At 41.1% G+C, this 27,480-nt stretch overlaps 1 protein-coding gene across 1 annotated transcript in view; it reads left to right on the top strand.

Moving 5' to 3' along the window:
- The window catches only part of NRXN3 (neurexin 3), a 1,738,078-nt gene that overhangs the window by 782,439 nt on the left and 928,159 nt on the right, over nucleotides 1–27,480 (top strand). The window contains 3 exon segments of the mRNA XM_070378549.1: nucleotides 9,207–9,588; nucleotides 10,505–10,695; nucleotides 11,472–11,645. Coding sequence (XP_070234650.1) covers nucleotides 9,207–9,588; nucleotides 10,505–10,695; nucleotides 11,472–11,645 — 747 coding nt within the window.

The following is a 27,480-nucleotide window of genomic DNA, read 5'->3' as shown; positions in this document are numbered from 1 at the left end:
TGAAATTCTACTATTGCTAAGGCTGTCTGCAGTATTAAGTTTCTGCCATGTTTGGTTCTGTAATTTAGTTTTATAATTATAAGCCTGAGAGTCTATGCTTATGGAGTTGGGCCTTGTGGTGAGCCGTGTGTGTGAGAGTCAGGAATGAGAGCCTGGGTACAGGCAGAAGATCCACATATATCTAGTACCCAGCTGGCATTAGACGCTGGCTTAGCTGTTTTACACACATCAGCTCCTTTAATCTTCTAAAGTACACCATTGCCTCGCAAGTCGAGTGTTCTTCTTGTCATTTTACGTAAGGTGAGCATGAATTTAGAGGCACGTGTAAGATTAAACTCTAAATTCATGTCTGTGTGATTTGACCCAATCAAACTGCTTGTTAGACGTCACAGTTCATCCTAATAAAATGATTTGTCTTACACCATAGGTGCAGTATAGTGGAATGGATTGGGGTGAGGTGAGGAATACATTTCAGAAGGTAGACAGTGGTACCCATCTCCTTCCTTCCCTCTGGGAAGAGAAACAGAACGCAGCAATAAGCCGTTACCCTCCAATTGTACAGAGACGTAACTGAGTATTGGGGGTGAAGTTACTGTTCTATATGCCTGAAGGGTAACTGAGCTTTATGTAATGAATATATCAAAGAGATGTAAAATGCTCGTAAGCTTTAGAACCCATAGCCAACCTGAATTAATTATTCAACAACTCCCCATGAGGGAGTGCAGAAAGCAGCCCTCAAAGAGAGCTGTGATACACCCCTAGTCCCTCGCTGACTTCTCTGGGTTCAGCCCAGTAAAGCCAACAGTGCTCTTTGCAGCGTGTTTTTATTCAAATAGCCACTGTGGCTATTTGTTCAATAGCCACTAGATGGCGACCTCACCCCTCTCTGCAGACAGTGCGTTCCATGTATTTCCATGGGGAAATTATATACCCTGAAATCTAAGAACTGCAGGACTGAGAATATAGTAATGTATATTGTCTCCCTCAGTCATTATTCTTTTATAGAAATTTTAGAATAAAGGTAATTATAAATTGTGCTCTCTCTTAACCACTAATAATTAAACTGCAGGATTAAACCATGGATGCCCAAGTCATTCAGTAATTTGATATTAGAAATTAATGAACCCCAACATACCCCCTACTTTGCTCCTGATGGGAAAAAAAAGGAGCCATGTGGATAAAGAAATTTTGGAGAAGAAAAGGCTATTTTGCTTATGAGCTGCAGCCTTGGGTTGCTCCTTACAGTGATAAGGGGTTTGGGAATTTTAATTTTAGCTCACAGAAGTCATAAAATCAGGCAATGAAACTAAAATACCACACGGTCTTCAGGTTATTAAGTAGTGTCTTACTGATTTATTTAGAAATGCCTTTCATGCTGTTTAAGGTCCCCCAGGATGTCAGACTTTCAGCTAGTTTGTAGAAATGGATGCAAAGAATAGGTCAGACTCATAAGAAGTCAGAAGCTAGGAAAGAAATAGTTCTTAGCCTGGTGGTTTTAATTTATTGTAATATAATGTGTTCCTGGAAAAATACTAAGTTCAGTTGACAGTTAATCAGGATTGATTGATTGATTGGCTGGGCCGGATTTCTATTATTAAGAATAAATTAGGGACTTCCCTGGTGGTCCAGCAGCTAAGACTCTGTGCTCCTGATGCCGAGGGCCTGGGTTCAATCCCTGGTCAGGGAACTAGATCCCACATGCCCAAACTAAGATCTAGTGAGGCCAAATAAAAATAAATATTTTTAAAAATATTTAGAAAATAATAACAGAATACATCACATGAGTTATGCTCCTCAGCATGGGGACCCAATGCTTCAGGAACTGCCCACTCCACCTGGAGCTTCTTTCTGGTATAGAATTTCACCTTTTCTTTTCTTTTTTAATTTTACTCCTCTGGTCCACGTTAGCTTTTTCCTTTCCTTCCCTCACCCTGTATATAGCACATACCATACCAAGCTGTAGAGCATCATTTTCCAAGAAAAATTTTTCATGTTAATAAAAGAAATGTTGAGATCAATTTGGATACAATAGGTTAAACAAAATGCAGTAGAATTCTTTATTGAAAGACCTGTTAGGAGCCTTTAATATGCTAATATCCTTTGCTTATCATCAAAAATTGCATACGCAGTGTTTGCCCAACTTATTCGGTACCAGAACTTTTTAAAATTTCTAAAGCATTTTGCTTTACTAGCTTGTGAGATGAGTGCAAGAAAGCAAAGAAGAACTAAAGAGCCTCTTGATGAAAGCGAAAGAGGAGAGTGAAAAAGTTGGCTTCAAATTCAACATTCAGAAAACTAAGATCATGGCATCTGGTCCCATCACTTCATGGCAAATAGATGGGGAAACAGTGGAAACAGTGACAGACTTTTTTTGGGGTGGGCTCCAAAATCACTGCAGATGGTGACTGCAGCCATGAAATTAAAAGACGCTTACTCCTTGGAAGGAAAGTTATGACCAACCTAGACAGCATATTAAAAAGCAGAGACGTTACTTTGCCAACAAAGGTCTGTCTAGTCAAGGCTATGGTTTTTCCACTGGTCATGTATGGATGTGAGAGTTGGACTATAAAGAAAGCTGAGCACCGAAGAATTGATGCTTTAGAACTGTGGTGTTGGAGAAGACTCTTGAGAGTCCCTTGGACTGCAAGGAGATCCAACCAGTCCATTCTAAAGGAGATCAGTCCTGGGTGTTCATTGGAAGGACTGACGCTGAAGCTGAAACTCCAATACTTTGGCCACTTGACGTGAAGAACTGACTCATTTGAAAAGACGCTGATGCTGGGAAAGATTGAAGGCAGGAGAAGAAGGGGACAGCAGAGGATGAGATGGTTGGTTGGCATCACCAACTCAATGGACATGAGTTTGGGAGTTGGTGATGGACAGGGAAGATTGGCGTGCTGCAGTCCATGGGGTCACAAAGAGTCAGACATGACTGAGCAACTGAACTGAACTGAAAGCATTTCACAGCATATACTCTTGAAAAATGTTGATATAACATGGAGAAAAGGATGTGAGAGTGGTAGAGCTGGAGGATTGTGGGCAAAATGTGCATTCTTTACTAAGCTTTATAAGCCTTTGTTTTCTTAACTTCTCTCTCCCCATCTGTGGGCGTAGGTGGTCAAGCCTCTCCCATTATTTCTTTGCTGTCAGTGTTGGCCAACTCTTAAGGCTGACTCTAAAGCAGATATCTCACATGCACCCTCCTTCCCCAGACGTGAGGCGTGCTTGCTGTGTTCCAGCCCCTCTGCCAGTGTGGGGCACACGGAAGAGGCAAGGAGTGGCCCCTACTTACAAAGAGCTTGTGTTCTGGTAAAAGAGAGAAAGCAATAAGTGAGGTCTCCAGGAAATTCTTAGTAGACGTCAGAGAAAAGGGAAAAAGGAAAGATGCGTAATTAGTTCATAGCTAACGGACTGTGTTCTGTCCTTTATACGTACTGATACATTTCTTCCTGATAACTTCATGCTGATTTCACAGGGAAACTGAGCCACAGGAAAGTTATGTAACCCAGGCAGTCAAGCCTCAGAGCTTACATGTTCATCCACTTATGGAAAGTTACAGCTTGAACTTGGCTAAAATTTTCAGTAGGTTTATGCTCTCAACAAACTCCTGTACTCTGAGGGCTGGTCTGTAAACTGCTCGCTGGCCAATGGTGAACTATGGCAGTGAGTACGTGAACAGGAGCCAGGGAAGCATGCCTATCCTGGGAAAGGTAAGGAATACATTGAGCTCAGTTCAGTTCAGCTGCTCAGTCCTGTCCGACTCCTTGCAACCCTATAGACCACAGCATGCCAGGCCTCCTGTCCATCGCCAATTCCCAGAGCTTACCCAAACTCATGTCCTTGAGTTGGTGATGCCATCCAGCCATCTCATCTACTGTCGTCCCCTTCTCCTGCCTCTGTTTTCCCCACTCTTTTCCAATGAGTCAGTTCTTCGCATCAGGTGGCCAAAGTATTGGGAGTTTCAGCCTCAGCATCAGTCCTTCCAATGAGTATTCAGGATTGATTTCCTTTAGGATGGACTGGTTGGATCTCATTGCAGTCCAAGAGACTCTCAAGAGTCTTGTGAGTTAGATGGATGACGTTACAATTTTCGGCCCCTGGAAAGGAGTGTGAATTCATCGCAGCAACTTCTGTGTGGAAATTTTACCAGTTAAATTCCATCTACAACTTTTCTTGGACATTGATGTGAGGAATGAGTCAAGTGTTTTCTCCAGAAACAGTGTATCTGTACAAGAGAAGATATGGGCTTTGGGAAGCATGATACACAGCTGTGTTCAGTTTGGGGGGTCTACCATTTACCACCTATATGACCTGTGATAAACTCCCTCTAGAACGCTAAGCACAATGTCCTCACCTCTGAAGCAATATAGCAATGCCTATCTATAGCTTTTTTTGTGTGATTGTGGCATTTGATGGTGGTTACAGAGTGCCTGGCATATAGGGATTCTTCAGTAGTCTTGCTTTTTCCCTATTTTTTTTTTTCTCCCAAGTTACTCCTCTTTCCTCTGAAATTTGAAAGCAGCTGGTGTGAAGTATGCATGTATTCTCACCTTAAGTGAGGGAGTTTCAGTTTGCAGGCAGCATTCAAAAGAGATGAGTGAAAAGTTTCCTAGCTATTAGTATTGATTAGGTGATGGAAGGACTGATGCTGAAGCTCCAATACTTTGGCCACCTGATGCAAAGAACTGACTCACTGGAAAAGACCCTGATGCTGGGAAAGAGTGAAGGCAGGAGGAGAAGGGGACGACAGAGGGTGAGATGGTTGGATGGCATCACTGACTCAATGGACATGAGTTTGGGTAAGTTCTGGGAGTTGGTGATGGACAGGGAAGCCTGGCGTGCTGCAGTCCATGGGGTTGCAAAGAGTCAGACGCTACTGAGTAAGTGAACTGAACTGATACACAGATTTTTTATAAAGCATTTATTTGCTTAGTTTGGCCAAGTTTCAAACTTAAGCTATATCCTCAATGCTTTTTCCAGGTGCAGCAGCATACACTCTTTTTTTTTTTTTTTTTTGAATATCCATCTGTGGCCAAGTGAGTTCTTTTAGCACATGGTAAAGCCAGTTCAATTTTTAAAAACTTTTTTTTTATTGGAATATAGTTTATTAAAAATGTGTTCGTTTCATGTGTATAACAAAGTGATTCAATTATACCTCCACATGTATCTGTTCTTCTTCAAATTCTTTTTCCAGTTAGTTACCTAGTATTGAGCGCAGCTCCCTGTGTTATATACTAGGTTGCTGTTGGTTATTCATTTTAAATACAGCAGCAGATTTTCTAATTTGGTCCCATGTCACCTTCTTCACTCCCTTGTCTCTCCTAACCCCACCAACTTCTAGCTGAAGCTCTCTGAGTTATCCTAAACTTTAAATCTGTTTGTATCCCTGGCCTAAGCTCTCAAAGTTAGCCTCCTTTTCCTTACTTACAGGGTTTCTCTGGTGGCTCAGATGGAAAAGAATCTGCCTGCAATGTAGAAGACTTGGGTTCAATCCCTGGGTCAGGAAGATCCCTCTGTTTAAGGGAATGGCTGCTCACTGTAGCATTCCTGCTTGGAGAATTCCATGGACAGAGGAGCCTGGTGGGCTATAGTCCATGGCGTCTGAAAGAGTCAGACACGACTGAGCAACAAACACTTTCTTACTTATGCAAACCTTCCTTCGGTCTCTCTCAGGCAACACTGTATGATTTTCCTGCTTTATGATATTCATGTTTTGGAGAGTAGAATTTCCTAACCCCTCAGTTCTATAGGCTGATTTATCCATCAGTTCAGTTCAGTCACTCAGTCGTGTCCGACTCTTTGTAACCCCATGAGCTGCGATTTATCCATACTTCTCTAAAAACTCCGAGTTGACCTTGTCATCGTCTCTTCAGATTCCTTTCAGAACTCCAGTCTTCACTAGGGATCATCCCTTTATCTCTTCTTAGTTCTCATCACTGATGTTTCTTGTTCTAAAGTTTTACTCTAAGAATGAGCATGAGGACTAGCATCATCACTGTTCATTTCCCGGGCCCTCATCGAGATTGGCTATGGTTTCCCTTCCGCATCACCATCCAGCCCCAGCTCCCCGCCTCTAGCCCTGGTGTGAACAGCTGTGGCCACACTGACATTGGGTATTTATTTCATCACTTCATAGTTTTATATCATGTGAATTTAGATTATGCTAGTTGCATTTTCATGACCAGTCCAGTTTTCAGTACTAAAGCATTTTATCCAGTAATTCCTTCTTCTAGTTATTCAATTGTTAGCAGGCTTATGTTGCATTTTGATTTTTGTCCTATCACAATTTTATAGTTAAGTTAACCAACATCATCATTTTATTTTTGCTTATATAAGGAGAACAATTTGTCACTAGTTGTCAAAACACCACACAGGAGCTCATAAAATGTAAATTTGATTTTTGCGCTTATGAACAATTCTTTCAACTAGGTCTGAGGATGCTCCCAAAGAGATGAAATTAATATTGAGCATCCAAAGGTGTGATCTGGTTGAAGGTCCCAGATATTGAAGTTTAAGGACCCAAGAAAATATGATCCCCTCCCCTGCTTTTATCTTTGCCACCTGAGTTCTACACCAATTGAGAAAAACAAATGCTAGTCTGGCAGAAATGAACTTTGATTTTTATTAGTGAGAGCACTGATGTTGAGATATGTGGTTTACATGTACTGGATTTCAGAATTAGAATTGCCCTCTAGCACGCTGATTCAGGACTGGAGTGGGAATCTCCCCTGAAGCACGTCTGCTCCTCTAACAGCCATGCAGCAGATGAATGAGTGACATAAACTGATGTTTCCCAAGGCAGCGTGTTCCCATAAAGCACATGCCAGGGGCTGAGCTATGGACATATGGTTTCTCTTTGCAGATGGTCCTTATATTTCAGATTTTGTCACTCTTTTTTTCTGGAAAGCTATAAAAGAGGGAATAAAGAGATACTAGTATGTCTTGCTAGTGAAATTTCTTCAAAGTGGAAGGTCATAACAGGAGAAAGAAGGAAGAGGGAATTCCCTTTCCCTTCCTTCTGCCTCTGAGGTATTACAACTTGGTTTGTTAAATTTTATTTTATTTTTGTTTTTTTTTTTAATGGCATGTCAAATATCCTGAAACATACATATAGTTTGATAGTCTTCTAATCCCAGTTGAGTTCAAATATTAAAGTAACACACACAAGCTAAGAGAATTCAATATTGTTCCAAGGCACTTACTGAATCTCCATGACTAGATGAAAACAAAGACAATTAGGATGGACAATTAGACAGTATATAATATAAAAATTACTTTTTGCTTACAATTTACAAAATGTATTATTTTTACAATCTTTGATCTCTGATAACTGGTAAAGCTGGCTGTATGAATCCAGCAATTTTAAAAATCAGAAACTATTTTCTAAAACTTCAGGGCAAATAATTTACAAATAAGGTACACAAAGATTTAGACCATGCAGAAATTTCTTACATCTTCTGTTAATAATATTTTATAACTGCAACTTTATCAAATTATATACCTACTTGCCCTGTACATATACAAAATAATGCATACATGATAAAACATTAGCAAAAAAGAGTAGTCCTTAAACTCAATTTATCATAAAATGTATTACTATATTAACATGTCTACAAGCAGTGTGTAACAGGGTTAAGAGACATTAAGGCAATAATACTTGAAGTTACAAAATAAACCAAACGTAATACTTTTCCTAAGTGTAACATAAGGCAGGTAGATGGTCCCAGCAAAAAAAAGAAAAAAGAAAAACCCACTAAGGTAACAATCTATACTGCTGTTAGTCCCACATTTTTAAGATGGAATACTATAAATCTGGCTTTCAGTTTGTTAAATTTTGATATGATTTACCCAAATAAATGTTGAGAGAGCCACCTTCTAGTTTGACCACATTAATGCTGTTTTCCTTGATTTTGTTACTAAAATGTGCTGTCTCTTTGTATTTATTTCAAGCCCTCCTTACTGCCCTTGCCCCAGCCACTCACTCTTTCTGGGTAAACCAGGTAATGAGAGGGCTAAGAGATTATTTGTATCAGCTGGAGAGTCTTTAGTTGCACATGTAAGACACCCAACTCAAATGTTTTAAGCATAAAGGGCAATCTATGGCCATATAGCTTTTAAAAGCCCAGGTTTGGTTGACTAGATCCAGGTCCTAAAAAGACATCACCCTGCAGAAACCATCTCTCTCCATTTCGTGATATCGTCTGGGTCGGCTCTCTCACCAGGGAGGCCCTCTCCCCCCAGTTATCGTGGCCTCCAGCAGCCCTGGCTTTTCTTCTTTCCCCTTCAGCAAGCCTTGTTTGCCAAGAATCTCTCTTTCCTAAGTGTTCCAGCAAAAACATGGGGGTGAGTTGGGTTGCTGCTAATTCAGTGTTCTAAGTGTAGTCCCTAGACTGATCACAGAATCAGCACCTTGAAACTTGTTAGGAATGCAGATTCTCGGGCTGTACTCCAGAGTTTTGAATAATAAACTCTAAGGGTGGGCTCAGTGAACTGTGTGATTGAGATGCATGCTTTAGAAGACCAATTTGTTAGTCCATTGACCACACTCTATGTCTAGGGGGATAGAATACCTTGAGTGGTTCAGACTGGGTAATTTGATTATTTCAGGAGCTGTGATGGGGTCACCTTCATCCAGCCCCAGTGGTTTAAGGGTGGAGTGGGGAAGGTAGCTTCCCAAAGGAAAATTATATGTAATTATCAGAAAAAGCGACAGTTGCTAGTCAGATAAAATTAATATGTTCTACAATAGAAACTTTTCCCCAAGCACTGGGTGATGAATTAGGATACCAAGAAATATTTGGTAATGAATGACTAAGGCTTGCTTATTTTATCTTTACAAGGGTTAGGGTAAATAAAACCTTTTCTTCTTACAGTATGTTTTTGTGCTCCATTGTTTTCCTGAATGGAGCAAATGAGTAGATTCATCCTTTAACTTGAGTTGTCCATGATCTCATATCTTCCTCTATAGATGGTACTTTCTGTGCAGCTGCAGGAGGGCATGGAGTGCAGGGCATAAAACTTGGACTGGCCCAGTAATCAGCTCGCCCACTGCAGCCAAGTCAGATATCTGCTATACTGAGTATTTTGTTTTCTGGAACTGAATGTTTGTGTAGAGATGAATTAGATCTACACAGTATCGTAAGGATGCTATTGACAAAACAGGGTCACTTTTCCCGTTTGCATCTCATCTTGTGATTTTTTCACAGGTACGATGGTGGGAGACCACACCCGCTTGGAATTCCACAACATCGAAACTGGTATCATGACTGAGAAACGTTACATCTCCGTGGTCCCCTCCAGTTTCATTGGCCACTTGCAGAGCCTTATGTTCAATGGGCTGCTCTACATTGACTTGTGCAAAAACGGAGACATCGACTACTGTGAACTGAAGGCTCGCTTTGGACTGAGGAACATCATCGCCGACCCTGTCACCTTCAAGACCAAGAGCAGCTACCTGAGCCTGGCCACCCTCCAGGCCTACACCTCCATGCACCTCTTCTTTCAGTTCAAGACCACCTCCGCTGACGGCTTCATCCTCTTCAACAGCGGTGATGGCAACGACTTCATTGCCGTTGAACTAGTCAAGGGGTAAGTGGATGACAGCGCCTAGGTATCTTAACACCAGCCCTGCAGAAACTATGGATATGAAAAGACCGTCCATTCTACTTTCTATTCCTGATACATGCTGTCACCCCCATTGATTAAAAATGTCTGTGTAATGATTAAGGCAGGAAGGGAGAGAAATTCATGAGTTTATTGAAAGATCCTCTGCTAACTCAGTACTCTCAAGCTTTTTATTATGAAATGTAGTCCTTTAAACCTATGGGAAAAAAAGGAATTATTTTTGCAAAACAGGGATATAGTCTGTGGGGCAGTAAAATCTGTGCCACCAAATTCATGGGAAGAAGTGAAATATAGATATTTTCAGTACTACCGTTATCCCATATATGCAAATTTTATAAAGCTGTTCTTGGTCCAGGATATTTTACTACTGAGTGTTAGGATGTAGTTAAAACAAGAGCAAAAAAAGAGACCAAAACCCAAAACACAGATCCATAAATGACTGTGAATTTCAATGTCGCCCCCTAGTGTTTCGCAGTGTACCAGCCGCTGTGCTTTGCGACTCGGGGTTTTTACTTGGTAGTGTTAAATAGATTTAATGAGTTAGAACTAAAATGCAGTCTGATGGAATATGATCTGACTATTCTTTAAGATCCCCTGGAGAAGGGCATGGCAACCCACTCCAGTATTCTTGCCTGGAGAAGCCCATGGACAGAGGAGCCTGGCGGGCTACAGTCCTTAGAGTCGCAGAGAGTCAGGCACTGCTGAAGTGACTTGGCACACATTCTTTATTCTTAAATCAAGCTTTAGTTTTCCTTGCATGATGCCAGTCTCTCTTGGGGCGTTTGAAGCCCCCCGTGTCAGTTAGGTACACGTTACCATTAAACTGCATTAAACTACTCCAGGCAATCTCAAGTCATTGGGTGCTTGTGATCTCCCCCAGGTACATACACTATGTGTTTGACCTCGGAAATGGCCCCAATGTGATCAAAGGCAATAGTGACCGCCCCCTGAATGATAACCAGTGGCACAACGTCGTCATCACCCGGGACAACAGTAACACCCACAGCCTGAAAGTGGACACGAAGGTGGTCACTCAAGTTATCAATGGCGCCAAGAATCTGGATTTGAAAGGTAAAGCTTGTAAAGACGTTTATCCTCCTTAGAGCTTTCAGTGGAAAGGCTGTTCCCGGCAGTAAACTGCAATTTAGGAGCACCGTGCAGTTTTGATACATTATATATATCCTGTTTTAACTACACTGAATTATACCAGAATGCAGTTTATTCAGTTTTTACTTTGCCCACTCCTTAGGAATGCTCTGTTTTCCCTGTAAACCTTGGGTGTGTGGGAACTGAGTGATGAATTACAAAACGTGGAGAGGTCATAATGCAGAGGAAGGCACATAGGTTTTGGAATCTCAGCTAAATCATTTACTGCCTGTGTGACTTCAGTAAAATTTTTTAGCCTTTTTTTCAGCTTCTATACACTTTATTTTTTCAAAATGAGGATAATAATTGTTACTACATTTATGGGCTGTTAGGAGTTTTGATGAAATAATGTCTATAAAATTCTCAGCATATTATTCATAACAAGCACATAAAAAGGACTCAGTAAATGGTTGTTTTGTTGAAAATGTTGTTAATCTTTACTTCATCATAAAATGGAAACAATAGCTACCTCGTGGAATGGATATGGTGATTACAATTTGTGAGATGATGTGTATAAAATGAATGACACTTAAGAAATGTTAAGTTTCTTTTTTATACAGTGTGGAAACCCTGTCAATAATTTTGTGGATGCTGTTTCCGCCAGCTGTGTTACCGTTACCTGGGTAACGGCGAGTGGGCTTGGCTTTCGTTGACACGGCTCCCTTTACCCATTTGCTTTTCCTACCCGTTTTCCTTTCCAGGTGACCTCTACATGGCAGGTCTGGCCCAAGGCATGTACAGCAACCTCCCAAAGCTCGTGGCCTCCCGGGATGGCTTCCAGGGCTGCCTGGCATCAGTGGACTTGAATGGGCGCCTGCCAGACCTCATCAACGATGCCCTCCATCGCAGTGGGCAGATCGAGCGGGGCTGTGAAGGTACCACCTCTGTCTTTTTAAGCTGCAGCCTTGTTGCAAGCCTCTTTGCTGCCTCTGCCAGTGCTCTTTCCTCGGTTTACCTTCCATCCCCTTCCCCGTCTGACCCTGTGTCACCATCGGTGTCCTCTTGTCTCTGGCTGAGTGTGTCAAGACATGTGCCTCAGGCTCCGGGAATGCATGTTGGCACATGTCTGCTCAGTGTCACCTTGCCATAGAGGACCGTTCCTGGCACAGACATCAGGCTTCTCCTGACTCGTGTCTTTGCTTCGTGCATGGCTGAAAAGGTATCAGGGACTTTTACTTGATATCTGAGTACATGAGGAGTCACAAACCGGGGACTTCTGTATGGGTATCACCGTGAATAAAACGTATGTCACCAACAGTGGCTGCATTATTTAATGCAGACTGAGCGGGAGGTAGGAAAATGGTGTCAGAATGCCTCCATGGGGGAAGGGAAGGAACAGTTATTGAGTACTTACTAGGTGTCAGGCATCCTTAGGCAGTTTCTCAGTGTGGTGGAGTGGAACAGCATGGGCTTTGATGTTGTAAAGATCTGGATTTAGGTCCAAGTAGTAGTTCTTGTCAGCTGTGTGGCTTGTGGCACGTTAATTAACCTTTCCGAACTATGTCTCCTCATCTGTAGAATGGGACAATAAAACGTGTCTTGGAAGGTAATATATGTAAGTCAGAGTTAAATGTAGAATGCCTGGTACATACATAGTAGGTACTCAATAAGTGGTAGGATTATCATTTACGAATTTTATCTCATCTGAGACATATAATAGCATTGCATGCCCACCCATGCGGCACAACAAACCATGCTCAGCCTATTTCTGTAGGTAATACACTGTCTCTTGAGATATTAACAGAATTTTATAGGTCTTTTGAGTCCAATCAGTTCTTGGCAATAAAACCCATCTCATTTTAACCAGCAGGGGATAGCAGACATTCTCAGCCTTCCCCAGCCTCCTTGCGTAGGTTGAAAAGGTGACTCAAATCTAACTTAAGAGTCCAAGAGGATGATCCGACCAGTCACCAGGGCCCTTGTGTTCTTTTGTCTGGTTGAGCGACATGGTCTTTTGTGCCATATATTGTGTTTTCTTATATCCCTCATTAATTTACCACATCAAACCTGTTCGTTCATCTCCTAACTGTTCAGCTTCATTTATTACTCCTGTTTTTCATCAGCTTCAATCCTTCACTTGCCGTCTAGAAGCACCTTTAATAAGAAGTTCCTGATCAACTTCCCAGACTGATCTGTGGCATGGAAATCGTTTCCCTTCACCTGAGAGTCAGCTTCTCATTGCCATTTTGCCTAGTGATAAGGCTTATTGTCCCTATAACCCTTCCAGTTGTCTTTTAGCCAGAAATATTTCTTAAATTCTGTTGGCCAAATACAGTGTGTGTGTATGGGCAGACAGGAAGTTGGGTATCACCAACCATTTAAAGTAGCCACTTTGCCTTCTTCTCCTGAAAATGCCTAATTTCACTCAAGAGTTTTTGTCCTATTTGCCTGCTCTTAGTTCCTTTGGGTATTAAGGGAAATCCTGAACTAGATGCCCTCTTTGGGAATTGAGTATCTTAGTTTAGGACTTTGGAATGACAGGAATTCCAGTTTTTCTGGAATGATTAATCATATCCAGTCAAATCATAATATAAAATTACATGTTCAGAGGCACAAAACACTCTTCAAATGTTAAATATGTTTATCATGCCATCAGTTCTGCAGATTTAGAGGTTAACAGAAATCATCCATTTAGCTCCATAGCAACATTGGCTGATAGAAATATAATGTGTCACATATGTAATTTTAAATTTCCTGGTAGTTACATTTAGAAGAGATTAAAAGTAACAGGTGAAGTTTAATTTTATAGTTTAACTTATCCAAGAATATCCAAAATATTATCTTTTCAACATATAATCGATTTAACATTTTTAGTAAGACATTTTAAGTTTCATATTGAACCTTCAAAATCAAATGTGTATTTTGTACTCAGTGCAGACCACATACCTTTAAGGTACCCAATAGCCATTTGCATCTATGGCTACTGTATTGGAGGCATGGTTCTATAGAGTATAAAAATTGGGGTATGAGGAGGTAAAGTTGTAGCACTGGATTAAAAGAAAGTCTAAACCAACCTTTATAAAAGTGGATAAAAATATATAGTGCAAAGGTGGAATGGACCCCATGTAAGAGAGCTTTAGGGGAAGTCATGGGAACATTAGGGAAAAGAAATTGCCCATCTGATGGGAGAAAATGCTCCTGACCCTACCTACAGCTCGAGGTGCAGTTTGGCATGACTCATCACAAGCATGATGATGGGTTCTGACCTTCCTCTGCGTATGGGTGATTGTTCAAAGCTGAACACTGTGGCTTGATGGCTCTATCACCCACATCTATGGCAAGTCCTATGGGCCTAATAACACTGCACTCTATTGCCATGGAGATAATTATGATGGTTACTCATGGTGCATTATGAGTGCCCCACTGGGTGGCGGGAAGTGGAGGATGAGCGCTCAGGGAAGAAAGCCCTTGTTTATTGTACACAGATGACTGAGATAATTAGCGTAAGGGGCCAGGAAAAATGGCCAAAAAGTGGGTTAAGGCATAAATTACTGTCATCGGAAGTTTGCACTATTGTGAATAAGACCTTGTAAGAGATCCCAGGCGCTTTTTAGAACACTGTGGAAGATAATGGGGAGTGAAATGAGGGGCACAAAACCTTGGAAAGACTCCAGAAAAAGAACCATCCTCACCCTGAATCTCTGTACATAGTATGGGACCCTCAAGAAGGCCTTTGACAACTAGGCAGTCACAGGAAACAGAACACATTTCTTGATGTGTCATTTCTATGCCTAGAACAGGAAACAGGTAGGGGATAAGGATTCATTACTGAGGAACTAAAACCTGAATCTCGCCAAGATGGTGGGTGTGTTTTATTCTTACATAGCTGGGATACACAGGCTAGGGTATATTGTGTGTTCTTGTCAAAGTCATTTGTAATGACCCTTCAAGATCCCTAAGTAGTAGTTGTATTACTTTCCCTATCATATCTAGCCCAAAAGAGTCCAAAATTACTTTAAAGATTCATCAATCCACTACTCTTTGGCACTCAATTGTTTATAATAAGAGAGAAAAACAAATCCTGAATTAGATTTTTATTTTATGTTTTTAATATATGCGGAGTGCATAATTTAAAAGTTGAGTGTGATTTCTGAACAGCTTAGCCAACATCTAACTGTGACCTGCAGCCTCTCAGTTTGGGCTAGGGATTTTTGATATTGTCTGATTCAATACTTGGCTGGTAAATATCTCTATCTTGAGGCCAGCTTTGCTGCAGAAACCAAGGCATGTATTGGCTAGAAATTCGACCCCACACTTGCAGGTGGTAAACATCTGAGAGAAAGCATGTGCTTCATTTGGAGACTGGCATAAATAAATAAAAAGGGCATTGGGTTGGGTGCCATTTTGCCCACCGCCATTTGGGTTTGGCTCCATTTTTTATAAATTAAGCCAGTTGAGATGGTTAGGTGTCCCCAGATCACTTCCCTAGCAATGCCCACTTCTGGTGCCAGTTTCCTTGGTGGCATTTTCAGGAGTTTACAAGGGACGCTCCCCGGCAGCTCTTCCATGCTCAACTCCTCCATGTGCAGAATTATTTTTGTGGGCTCCGTTTGGTTGTGCACACGTGTCTTTCAGTCTGGCCACGTCCTGTGCCTCTTTCTTGATGTTCATCCTGACCGATGGGCAGTCGTTTCTCTGGGCCATCTGCCTTGGGGTTGCTGTGTGGTTGTGGGAAGGCTCCTGTGCCGCTGCTTGTGCCCTGTCCCGTCCGGCATTTCCCCCGCCCCCGCTCTGCTGTCGTGGCTCTGATGACCGAGGCCTGCTCCACCCCTGGTCTGTGCATTCCCTGTCTGTGCTGTCTCTGGAGAAACCTGTGGAGCATCTCAAGTGTCTGTCCGAGTGATGTTGGTTATGCCGATTGTGTGTTCATTTCTGTAATGTGACCCCTCGTTTACTCCACCTCTTACTAACCTCTGGTTATTGTTTTCACCTCTTCTGTTCTTTCGCTAACAAAGTTGCGTTGACCAAAGCTGACCTGCAAGGTAGAGAAGGTTCTTGTTCCCATTACCACTTTGGACTGAAAGAAGTCCTCTGTCACCCTTGAGATCTTTTCTCTAGAGGCCTTCAAGCTGTCACACCTCTTGGACAGCGGTGGTCGTGGGGAGGGGGCTGAACCCTGTGTTCTTTACAGACAGTGGCAGAGAACCCGGATCACTGCATGAAAAAGAACTGCATGGGCGAGGAGGCTTGGGGATGGGAATATGCTTCCATTTGGAGGTGATCAAAGAGGTTTGACAGCACCCTATGTGGTGATGACCCACAGACGTATTAATCCATTTCTGGAAGTGCCTCTCCAAGTAGTTGTCATGGAGCAGGTAGGCTCCTTTTAATTTACTCATTCCAGACAGAAGACAGCACTTGGAAAAAGAAAATAAAAGCCCATTTGTGTTCTTAATTTATTATTTTCTGGGTCAGGGAGGTCATTTCTCAGAGCAGGAGTTTTGAGTGTTTGGAACTTATGAAAGAGAATGCCTTGTTCTCTTAACTCATTTTAAAGACATCTTTTAGGCATTCGGGATATATTAATGTTATTAAAACATTCTAGAGATTTGTGTCCCCAATTGGGGATTTTGATGGAGCACTTTAATTTCCTGTTTTGTGATTTCACAGGAAAAAAGTACTCTTGGGGAGGAAGAGGTCTATCGATGTATCGATTTTATCCTGAATCCCTTTGATAATGTCTGCATGTTAGATATCAGTGAATATCTACTGCAGAAACTGCTTCTCCTACCATTCAAAGAGGCACCTTTCAAAGTCTGTAATGGTTCACCTGTCCTGTCGTGTCAGAACTTTGAAGCGGAAGAGCCAGGCAAGACCCAGCCTTTTAGCCGTCTTTCAGCTGAGAGTGAAGATGGGTGGGGCAATTGAGCCTGGGATGGCTTCTGTGAATTCACAATCAGCACCAGTTGTTAAAATTAGGTAGATGGAGTTAGCTTTAACATAATACTTTTGGGGCTTCCCTGGTGGTCTAGTGGTTAAGAATTCATCTGCCAGTGCAGGAGACACGGGTTCAAGCCCTGGCCCAGGAAAATCCCACGTGCTGGGGAGCAACCAGGACCATGTGCCACAGCTACTGAGTCAGTGCTCTAGAGCCTCTGAGCGGCAGTTACTGAGCCCAAGGGCCACAACTGCTGAAGGCTGTGCCGTATAACCTGTGCTCCACAAAAGGAAAAGCTAAGTCAATACGAAGCCCATGCACCATAGTAGCTGGCCACAACTAGAGAAAGCCTACGCACAGCAGCAAAGTGTGGCAAAAAAAAAAAAAAAAATTACTTTTCACCTAAAAGATCATTTACTTTGCAATGAGTTGTTAAATGTCATGTCAGTAACCAGCACAAGTGTCTGTCTCTTGGGTGGATATCAACTAGCAGAAGTCTCTCTTAGCCATTTTACTCTCACTCTTTCTTCTTCATCTCAGCTTAGCAGATTCAGCAATATGCTAATATGTCATAAAATTGACGAAAAGAGCATGCACTGGGTTAGTACTTTGAAGTCCTAGGTAGCTGTACAATAGCTTTCCATTTCATATATATATGGCCCTTTCAATGATACGAAAGGCTGTTGTTTTTAGACATTCTATTCAGTTTTCTAACTAGGTCTACTCCATGTTACTCTGTAAATGAATGGGAGATAAAAGAGAGCGGGATTTGATCTAGAAAAGAGACGATTCAAGGTTGTCAGAGCTTCTTGTGACCAGATACTTTTAGATAAAACTAGACAGCTGCATCTGCCCCTAGACTTTATGGTTTTTCATGGTAAGAACTCTGGATTTGGAATTCCCAGAAATTTACAAGGGGACTTCATATGTAGCAAAATGATCTGAAGGTTCCCATTCAAAGGAGAAATGGTTTATAGGACTCATAGTTCATGTCTATGCCGTACAATAAATTGTTGACCAAAGTGTAGATATGTATCTGGGGACATAGTAGTTTAGAGTGTCCTAAAATGCTCATCTGTAGAAGCAGTCTAGTCATCAGTATGGTTTCTATGTTGCTACTCCATAGTCATCAGTATGGTTTTGATGTTGCTACTCCATTGACCAAATTCTCTTCCATTCTTGCGATGACTCACCAGTCTCTTTGTGGCAGGAGACTGTTATTCTTTGTAATTATTTTGAGTCGTATTACTCTTTCTGGATATTATGGCAAAAGACCTTTTAGAATGCAAATGCCTGTCCTTTCTGTTTTCCTGACATTGGGGTATGGGCCGTTACTCATACTCGCCTTTTCAGCTACAGCCTGTGGACACAGATAGTACTAACTACCCTAATTGTGAAGGACAGTAAAACCATTTGACAAGGAAAGGAGGCTAAAAATGAGTCTAAAAAGTAAAGGCAAATCATATTCAGAAGGAAATATAATGGTGGATCTAGGAAGTGGCACAAGTGTGACAAGTCAGCAGCTTGAATCCTCTTGTCCTTGTGTTGTTGGGGTGTTTTTTAAAATATGTGTTTATTTGTTCGTTTATTCATTCATTTCATTCATTCTTCTCCACAACAAAGAGACCTGTAGGAGATCAGCCAATAGCCACACTGCAGAGTGAAAACCCCTACGCTAGAGTGACCATGGAGCTGGCTGTGTGGTCTGGGAGAAGGGCTGCTGTGCTGCCTGGGGTGATGGTGGGTGCTCAGGAGAGATTTTCTAGGCAGACTTGGAACTGAGTCTGAAGTAGGACATGTTTTAGGTAGATGAGAGGTGGAAGCTCAAAGAGCTTGGCCAGTTTGAGCACCTACCAGAAGCTCCGTTTGGCTGAAATAATGGGCATGTGGGGATGTGACTGTGGATGAAGTGGGCCCAGTTGGATGGAGACAGGTGACATCAGACCTTTTGTGGAAGTCATTGGTCTTTACTCTGGGGGTGCTTTAAGGAGGACAGAGACTCTGGTCAGATTTTCATCTTTTCAAGTTCACTCTGACACCCAGGTGCAAGATGGATGAGGAAGACAGGAAGTAGAAGCAGAGAGTGGTTCAGAGGGAAGTAGCATCTTCCAAGACAGAGGGAAGAGCTGTGAAACTGACACTTGGTACTGGTGTGGGCTAAGAAGACAAGTGTGTGTCTTTCTGGGATTTAACCTTTGACGAATGAGGAAGAAAAGGAACTTTCTCTCCTGTGTATTTCCTTCCCACCCCACAGTGTTGCTGTGTTTCACAGCAGATGCATTTGCACATCATGACCGAAAGTGTCAAGGAGGAACTTGATTGATGGCCCGGGTTCAGATCAGACTTTGCACCCCTCCAGTTTAAGAGGGAGTAAGAGTTCCCTTGAGACCCCTGTGAGGTGCTGCCTCTCGGAGAATTACAGTCCCTTGAACTTCAAGGTCCTTTGAATAGAATAACAATGTCTATGGGCTTTTCAGGGGTAATTTTCTGATTCCTTTTTATTTGTAAGAGGGGTATTCCTAAAGCGGAAAAGATTCCTAAAAGCTTATCCATAGAAAGAAGCTGCTCAACTATAAAAGCAGTATTAAGTTTGGTCTGTTGGGAGTGAGGCAGATGAGTCATAATCACCAGAAATAAAGGAATAGCTCTTTATTGGGTTAGGTGATTAATCAGAATATCCTCTCCCCACTTTCTATCACATTGTCCTCTTAGCAACTTCTATTTCTGGAGATGAATAGCTTCTTTTATGGAATGCAAATTATCCCTCTGCTTAGATGATGGACAGGTGGGTAGGAGGGGCCAAGGATTGATCAGATTTGGTTCCAAGTGCTGCGTGTCTTGAGTCGGTCAATAAATGTTTTTGGTTTGGATACCTTGAAAACCTAAACATGCCTTCGGGTCATTCTATAAGAGTTGCCATCAGCCAAATACTTTTAGTGAGTAATCCTCCAGCTTTCCTTACCACAAGAAATATAGTTCTTCACTTCATTTTCTTCAAAGCTAAGAGCTGTATTCCTTTCTTGATTGTATTTTATGTGATTCAGTGTTTGACCTAATAGAAATCAGGTCCTCAAAAATGGTTTGCATTATGGGCAATAATAAGAGAGATAGGAATTACATGGAACTTCCCACAGTGGTTTCTGTCTTGTCTCTCAACATTGCATGACAGAGGTTTTTCACGAAAGAACTGTAACTGTGACTTGCTGCCTCAGTGTGTCTCATTTCTGCACTCCTGACTGATTTACCCAACTAAAACGGGTAGAGAGAACTTAATTTTCTTTTCAATGGAATTGATAATACCCTTTATTGAGGGTCTCCTTTGTGCAGGCACATGCTAAGGACTTTCTATACTGTGTCTCTACAATGATAATGACCTTGCATAGTAGATGTTTTTATTCCCAGGTCAAGGATGACTTTATAGGCTTTGCATATGTTGCCGAATTCAATCCTTACACCATGTACAGAATCCTTACACCTTACAGAAATGTTACAGATCGGGTTTTCTTTTTTTTTTTTCTTATAGTTCTAGTTATTAACACCTTACACCATAGAAACAATTTCTATCTCTTTTATACAAATGGGGAGACGGGGGCTCAGAGAATTGAGGTAGCTGGCTCAATTTCACATTACTAGTAAGTCATAAAGCTGGATTTTGAAGCTTATGGCCTTTCCCATACTATGCTATGGGGGTGTGAATCCAGATTTGCATATTTCCAAAGCAGAAACAGAACAGAGATGACCGGAGAGTATCCAAGAGGGTCATCCAGCTGAATTTATGGTTGATGGTTTTCATGGCAGTACTAGGTCACTAAGTTCCGGATGATACTGGTACAGTGTTCATTAAAGCAATTGAAACTAGTCTTCTCTGTCATTGAGCCGACCTTTGAAATCCCTTCTCTCTCTCTTTCTTAAAAACTACCCTCTACTACTCCAACAAGTTGCTCGATCAGTGCTGAGAAAAGAAGGAAAGGCAGAAAAATGAGGCCCCAGTTTGTATTTTCTGAGGCAACGTTGACTTTTGAGGACCTGTTCATGGTTGTTAAAAAAGAAGGGGTGATCTGATCTAATCATTTGACCTTTATTACCCAGACAGCCTCTGAAAATAGGATGGGTTGAGCAAGCATTCTTGGTTTTATGATATATCATTCTCTCACCTTTACACACACCCCATTCCCGTGACCTCTCCATTGTCTGGAAGCGTCCTATGGGTAAATCGCTTTTCTCACCAAGTATAACTACTCTGTGTTGTTTATTGGCCATCAAGGGAAGTACTGTGCTAGAGCTGGCATCAGCACAGGAATTTTCAGGAATTTTCCCAGCTGATCCATATCATGTAAGACGTATTATGAATACCTTGAGATTGGCTATAGAGAAAGTATTTTATGCTATAAAAATCAGCTTACAGAAATGTTACATATCAGGTTTTCTTTTTCTTATAGTTCTAGTCATTGAATATTTAACAGTGCAGAGAACCAAAGGCCATTGGAAATAAAGAACTCATTAGGGCATCTTAGTTTCCACCAATTTTCATGTCCATCTTGGCTAATTTATACTCAATGTGTGATGAGAGGGTAAAAGTTATTGAGGAGAACAAGGGTGCTACTGAACTGCCCCAGTGTCCCCCCAAATGCTCGATTTTATCCTTAGTGTTTTTCACTCATTGTCCTAACCAATGGACTGTTTTGAACCCTTGATTGAGGAGAAGGAGCCTGAGCATGCTTGATGGGACCCTTCTGATCATAAGCTAAGGCATAGGTCCAGCCTTCAAGACAAAAATGTAAGAAGATCTTGGGAACACAGTTACTCTTAGGTCTTTCTGCAATGAAATTTGATAATAACATTTAGGACCCTCTTCTCTGGTTTTGCTTAATCTTCTGTGAAATGGGAACCAGAGTGTTCACTCTCAGCTGTTTCTTTATGAAGAGGGATGCTTGACACATTTAAGGATCGTAGCTTTCTTACTTTAAATAGAAATGAGCTTGGTTGCTGCCATTTAAAAGGGATGAATGGTATATTGTCTGTAAATGACTCTCTTTGGGAAAGCCAAGAGGACACAATACTGTAAACATAGATGTACTTTGAGAGCTACAGCAGCATCCTTGCTGCAGGGACCTAGACACACATGCAGCTCAGTAAGGATAACCTTATCCCTAACGTCATGATGGAGGACGGTTCTGACAAAATGTGGTCCACTGGAGAAGGGAATGGCAAACCATTTCAGTATTCTTGCCTTGAGAACCCCATGAACAGTATGCGAAGGCAAAAAGATAGTACACTGAAAGATGAACTCTCCAGGTTGCGAGGTGCCCAACATGCTATTGGAGGAGAGTAGAGAAATAGCTTCAGAAAGAGTGAAGAGGCTGTGCCAAAGCAAAAACAATGCCCAGTGGTGGATGTGACTGGTGATGCAAGTAAAGTCTGGTGCTGTAAAAAACAATATTGCATAGGAATTCGGAATGTTAGGTCCAAGAATCAAAGTAAATTGGAAGTGCTCAAACAGGAGATGCAAGAGTGAACACTGACATTTTAGGAATCAGTGAACTAAAATGGACTGGAATGGGTGAATTTAACTCAGATGACCATTATATATACTACTGTGGGCAAGAATCCCTTAGAAGAAATGGAGTAGCCTTCATAGTCAACAAAAGAGTCTGAAATGCAGTACTTGGGTACAATCTCAAAATGACAGAATGATCTCTGTTCATTTCCAAGGCAAAATATTCAATATCACAGTAATCCAAATCTGTGCCCCAACCACTAATGCCAACGAAGAGGAAGTTGAATGGCTCTGTGATGACTTACAAGACCTAGAGCTAACACAAAAAAGGATGTCCTTTTTATCACAGGGGACTGGAATGCAAAAGTAGGAAGTTAAGAGATACCTGAAGCAACAGGCAAAGTTGGCCCTGGAGTACAAAATAAAGCAGGACAAAGACTACCAGGGATTTGCCAAGAGAACACACTGGTCATAAAAATCACCCTCTTCCAACAACACAAGAGATGACTCTACACATAGACATCACCAGATGGTCAATATCAAAATCAGATTGATTATATTCTTTGCAGCCAAAGATGGAGAAGCTCTATACAGTCAGTAAAAACAAGACCGGGAGTTGACCTGGCTCAGATCATGAACTCCTTATTGCCCAATTCTGACTTAAATTGAAGAAAGTAGGGAAAAACACTAGGGAAAACCATTAGGTCAGGTATGATCTAAATCAAATCCCTTGCAATTATACAGTGGAAGTGACAAATAGATTCAAGGGACTAGATCTGATATACAGAGTGCCTGATGAACTGTGAATGGAAGGTCATTATTGCCCAGAAGGTGGTGATCAAAAACATCCCCAAGAAAAAGAAATGCAAAAAGGTAAATTGGTTGTCTGATAAGGCCTTTCAAAAAGCTGAGAAAAGAAGAGAAGTGAAAGGCAAGGGAGAAAAGGAAAGATATACCTATCTCAATGCAGAGTTCCAAAAAATAGCAAGGAGAGATAAGAAAGCCTAAGTGATCAGTGCAAAGAAATAGAGGAAAACAATAGAATGGGAAAGACTAGAGATCTCCTCAAGAAAATTAGAGATACCAAGGGAACATTTCATGCAAAGATGGGCTCAGTAAATGACAGAAATGATATGGACCTAACAGAAGCAGAAGATATTGAGAGGTGACAAGAATGCACAGAAGAACTATACAAAAAAATAATCTTAATGGCCCAGATAACCATGATGGTGTGATCACTCACCTAGAGCCAGACATCCTGGAATGCAAAGTCAGGTGGGCTTTATGAAGCATCACTATGAACAAAGCTAGTGGAGGTGATGGAATTCCAGTTGAGCTATTTCAAATCCTAAAAGCTGGTGCTGTGCAAGTGCTGCATTCAATATGCCAGCAAATTTGGAAACGCACGAGTGGTCAGAGGACCAGAAAAGTTTAGTTTTTATCCCAATCCCAAAGAAAGGCAATGCCAAAGAATGTTCAAACTACCACACAATCGCACTCATTGCACATGCTAGCAAAGTAATGCTCAAAATTCTCCAAACTAGGCTGTTGAAACAGTACATGAGTCAAGAACTTCCAGATGTTCAAGCTGGATTTAGAAAAGGCAGAGGAACCAGAGATCAAACTGCCAACATCCCTTGGTTCATAGAAAAAAGGAAGAGAATGCCAGAAAAACATCTACTTCTGCTTCATTGACTACACTAAAGTCTGTGTGTGGATCACAACAAATTATGGAAAATTCTTAAGGAGATTGGAATGCCAGACCACCTTAGCTGCCTCCTGAGAAATCTGTATGCAGGTCAAGAAGCAACAATTAGAACCAGCCATGGAACAACTGACTGGTTCCAGAGGGGAAAGGAGTATGTCAAGGCTGCATATTGTCATCTTGCTTATTTAACTTATATGCAGAGTACACCATGCGAAAAGCCAGGCGGGATGAAGCACGATCTGGAATGAAGATTGCCAGGTGAAATATCAATAACCTCAGATATGCAGATGACACCACTCATATGGCAGAAAGTGAAGAGGAACTACAGAGCCTCTTGATTAAAGTGGAAGGAGAGAGTGAAAAAGTTAGCTTAAAACTCAACATTCAAAAAACAAAGATTATGTCATCTGGTCCCATCACTTCATGGCAAATAGATGCAGTAACAATGGAAACAGTGACAGACTTTATTTTCTTGGACTTCAAAATCACTGCAGACGGTGACTGCAGCCATGAAATGCAAAGATGTTTGCTCCTTGGAAGAAAAGCTATGACCAATCTAGACAGCATATTACAAAGCAGAGACATTACTTTGCCGACTAAGGGCTGTCTAGTTAAAGCTATGATTTTTCCAGTAGTCATGTATGGATGTGAGAGTTTGACCATAGAGAAAGCTGAGTGCCAATGAATTGATGCTTTTGAACTGTGGTGTTAGAGAAGACTCTTAGTCCCTTGGATTCTAAGAAGATTAAACCAGTCCATCCTAAAGGAGATCAGTCCTGAATATTCATTGGAAGGACAGATGCTGAAGCTGAAGCTTCAGTGCTTTGGCCACCTGATGCAAAGAACTGACTCATTTGAAAAGACCCTGATGTTGGGAAAGATTGAAGGCAGGAGGAGAAGGGGAAGACAGAGGATGAGATGGTTGGACGGCTTCACCGACTTGGTGGATATGAGTTTGAGCAAGTTTCAGAACTTAGTGATGGACAGGAAAGCCATGGCTTACTGCGGTCCACAGGGTTGCAAAGAGTCGGACATGACTTTTGGACTGAACTGAACTGAATGTCAAGAATACTTCTCAGGAAGCCTTGACACTTCTGGTTCTTTTACTTAGCAGTAGAGGCTGTAGATTGATCAGGAAGCTGGTAAGAGTCTTTCATACACACACACACACACACACACACACACATACGCACAAGTATGCAATTGGTTGGAACCAAGATGCCCTCATGAATTCTGTATCTCCAGTGGCCTTTGATTCCTGGCCTTGTTAAATCTACATGTCTTCATCTTCCTTTTCTTTGTTCTTTCTTTTTGTTTTTCTTCCCACTCAATTACTGCTTGGTCAGCCTTCCTCTGTGAAGCAAATTAAAACTGTAAATTGGAAAGGTTTATGAACTTACAGAAGTAGGAAATAAAATTGGAGCTGGATGATATCATTGTAGGCAGCCCATGGCAGCTCCCTGTGGTTCCTTCCCATGTCAGTGCTTTATATGAGCCAGCAAATCCTTTGATTGGCACAGTGTTTTACTCTTGTGATGCTTCACATTGAGGTTGTAATCCCACTGTGCAGATGCCTTATGCTGTGTGATTAAAGATGATGAATCTTGTTAAACCAACTGCTCCAGGTGCCCACTAGTGGGCTACCAGCCTTAGCCCTTTAGAATAAATGCATATTGGGAATCAGACCAGATGTATCATCACCAAGCCCACCTTTCCATTATGGCCAGGACCAGCTAGTGCTGGTTATTTACCTGTTTTAAATCGGAATGTTTGAGGCATAGATTTGGTTAAGTCCTCCTCGGCAATAACAGAAATTCACTCCAAATACGAGTGTCCTGTGCTTCCAACAGCAGTTCTGTCTCAAGGACCTGCAAGTAATAAAAGGCAGTCTGTCAACTTTTGATTTTCTGGACCGTGAAGAGGAGGTGACTGAGTAAGTTTGCATTTACAGCAGAGGTAGATTTTAGCAATAACAGGCATGAAATGACTGTCTGGGACAGTTCTTAAAAAGAAAATCCCAGGTTCAAGCAGAATGATGAGAAATTTGTGGCAGCCATCAGAGTTTTCACCTGAAAAAAATAAAGAACAAAGACATAATGTGATGCTTCTCCATAAACTAAAAACCAAGATGGGAGTTAAAACCGGAGTACCTACTAACATCATTGACAACTTGTTTAGTCTTTTCATGCATCTCTCTGTCGCCTTGTCACTTTCCCTACTACACAAAGAAAAGTCACTATCTTTTCTCAAAAGAATATGTGACTATTTTAGTGAGCATTGATTACATATTAAATGCACCATCCCTATGCAGGGGTTCCCTGCAGCCTTAGCGCAATTTGAAGTTATTGTTAATAATAATTGAAAAACTTTCTAAATATATAATTCCAAAAGTTTATATTATCCTACTGTATCTTAAATTTTAGGTTTATTTGGAAGAATGTTTTAGGTAGGATTATTGTCTTTAGGAAGATCTATTATCTTTATTATTATATGCATTTGATACAGATGTTTGTCCGTGTACTTAGACAAAGCTAGATTGTCCTGTTTATTTTTAACTGGATTTTGAATTGAAATAGGATTTGAAAATTTTTGTTGTTAAAACAGCCACATTCTTACATTTAAAAAGTTATCTTTCTCTGGTTTTAGGTTAAAAGTACCTTAAGTTACTCTTGTTAATCTAATAGCAACACACACCCACACACACCCACACACACACAAGTTTATTGATGTCCATAGAGGTCAGTTGTGGTGTTTGCACACCTAGGTTTGAGACCTCATCCTGCTTCTTATTCCCTGTGGGACCCAGCACAAATCAAAACAAAACAAAACACACGTAACTGATCTATGACTTAATTCACTTTTCTGAAATCCTTGCCTTCCAATTTGATCAACGGTCAAAGAATTCTTTTATTTTTGAAGTTCTGGGTGTCTTCCATGAGAAGATCATTCCTGTTTTTTTTTTTTTTTCTTTCTGATTCTTTAATACTTATAATTGCTTTATCCTGTGTTTACAAAGAATAAATACCTGAACCATTCTACGTAGATAAGTGCTGGGTAATTGCCCTACTTTGTTATTGTTATATCCTTTGATTTGCATAAGATTGAATTATTTCAGTGGGTGTGCAATTGGAAGCATTGTTAAAGTTTTTTCTTTTCCTTTATCTATTTCTCCAATGTTTCTTTCTTTCTTCCCTTCTTTCTTTCTTCTCTCTCTTTCTGTCTCTCAATTTGGAAGACACTGTGAGAATATGGAAAACAGATACACATATAAGATACAGTCTATTCAGGAAAGGATGTACATAACAAGTTTGAAATAAAGAAAGGAGCTTATATTGCTATTCAGAAAGTATTTTTCAGTCTAGTCTCAGCTCACACTCATTCAGCACAGTTACCGCATGCTTTTCGTGGGCACTGGCAACCCAAGAGTATGTCCCAACATCTGCTGAGATTGAATGAGTCTAATAGTTAAATTAGAGGAGGAAATGTGGTCAATTAAATACCACCACCGCCACCACCACTACCCCCAAAACATTTGGTTCCAAATAGAAAATTGCTTATATGAGTTGTTATTGTTAAGTTTGGTGGATAAATTATTAGTTAGGAAAACCACAGGTTTTCTTTAAGTCA

This window comes from Bos mutus, chromosome 10, assembly GCF_027580195.1.
Source record: "Bos mutus isolate GX-2022 chromosome 10, NWIPB_WYAK_1.1, whole genome shotgun sequence".
NCBI lineage: Eukaryota > Metazoa > Chordata > Mammalia > Artiodactyla > Bovidae > Bos > Bos mutus.
This window is presented reverse-complemented; position numbering and strand designations above follow the sequence as displayed.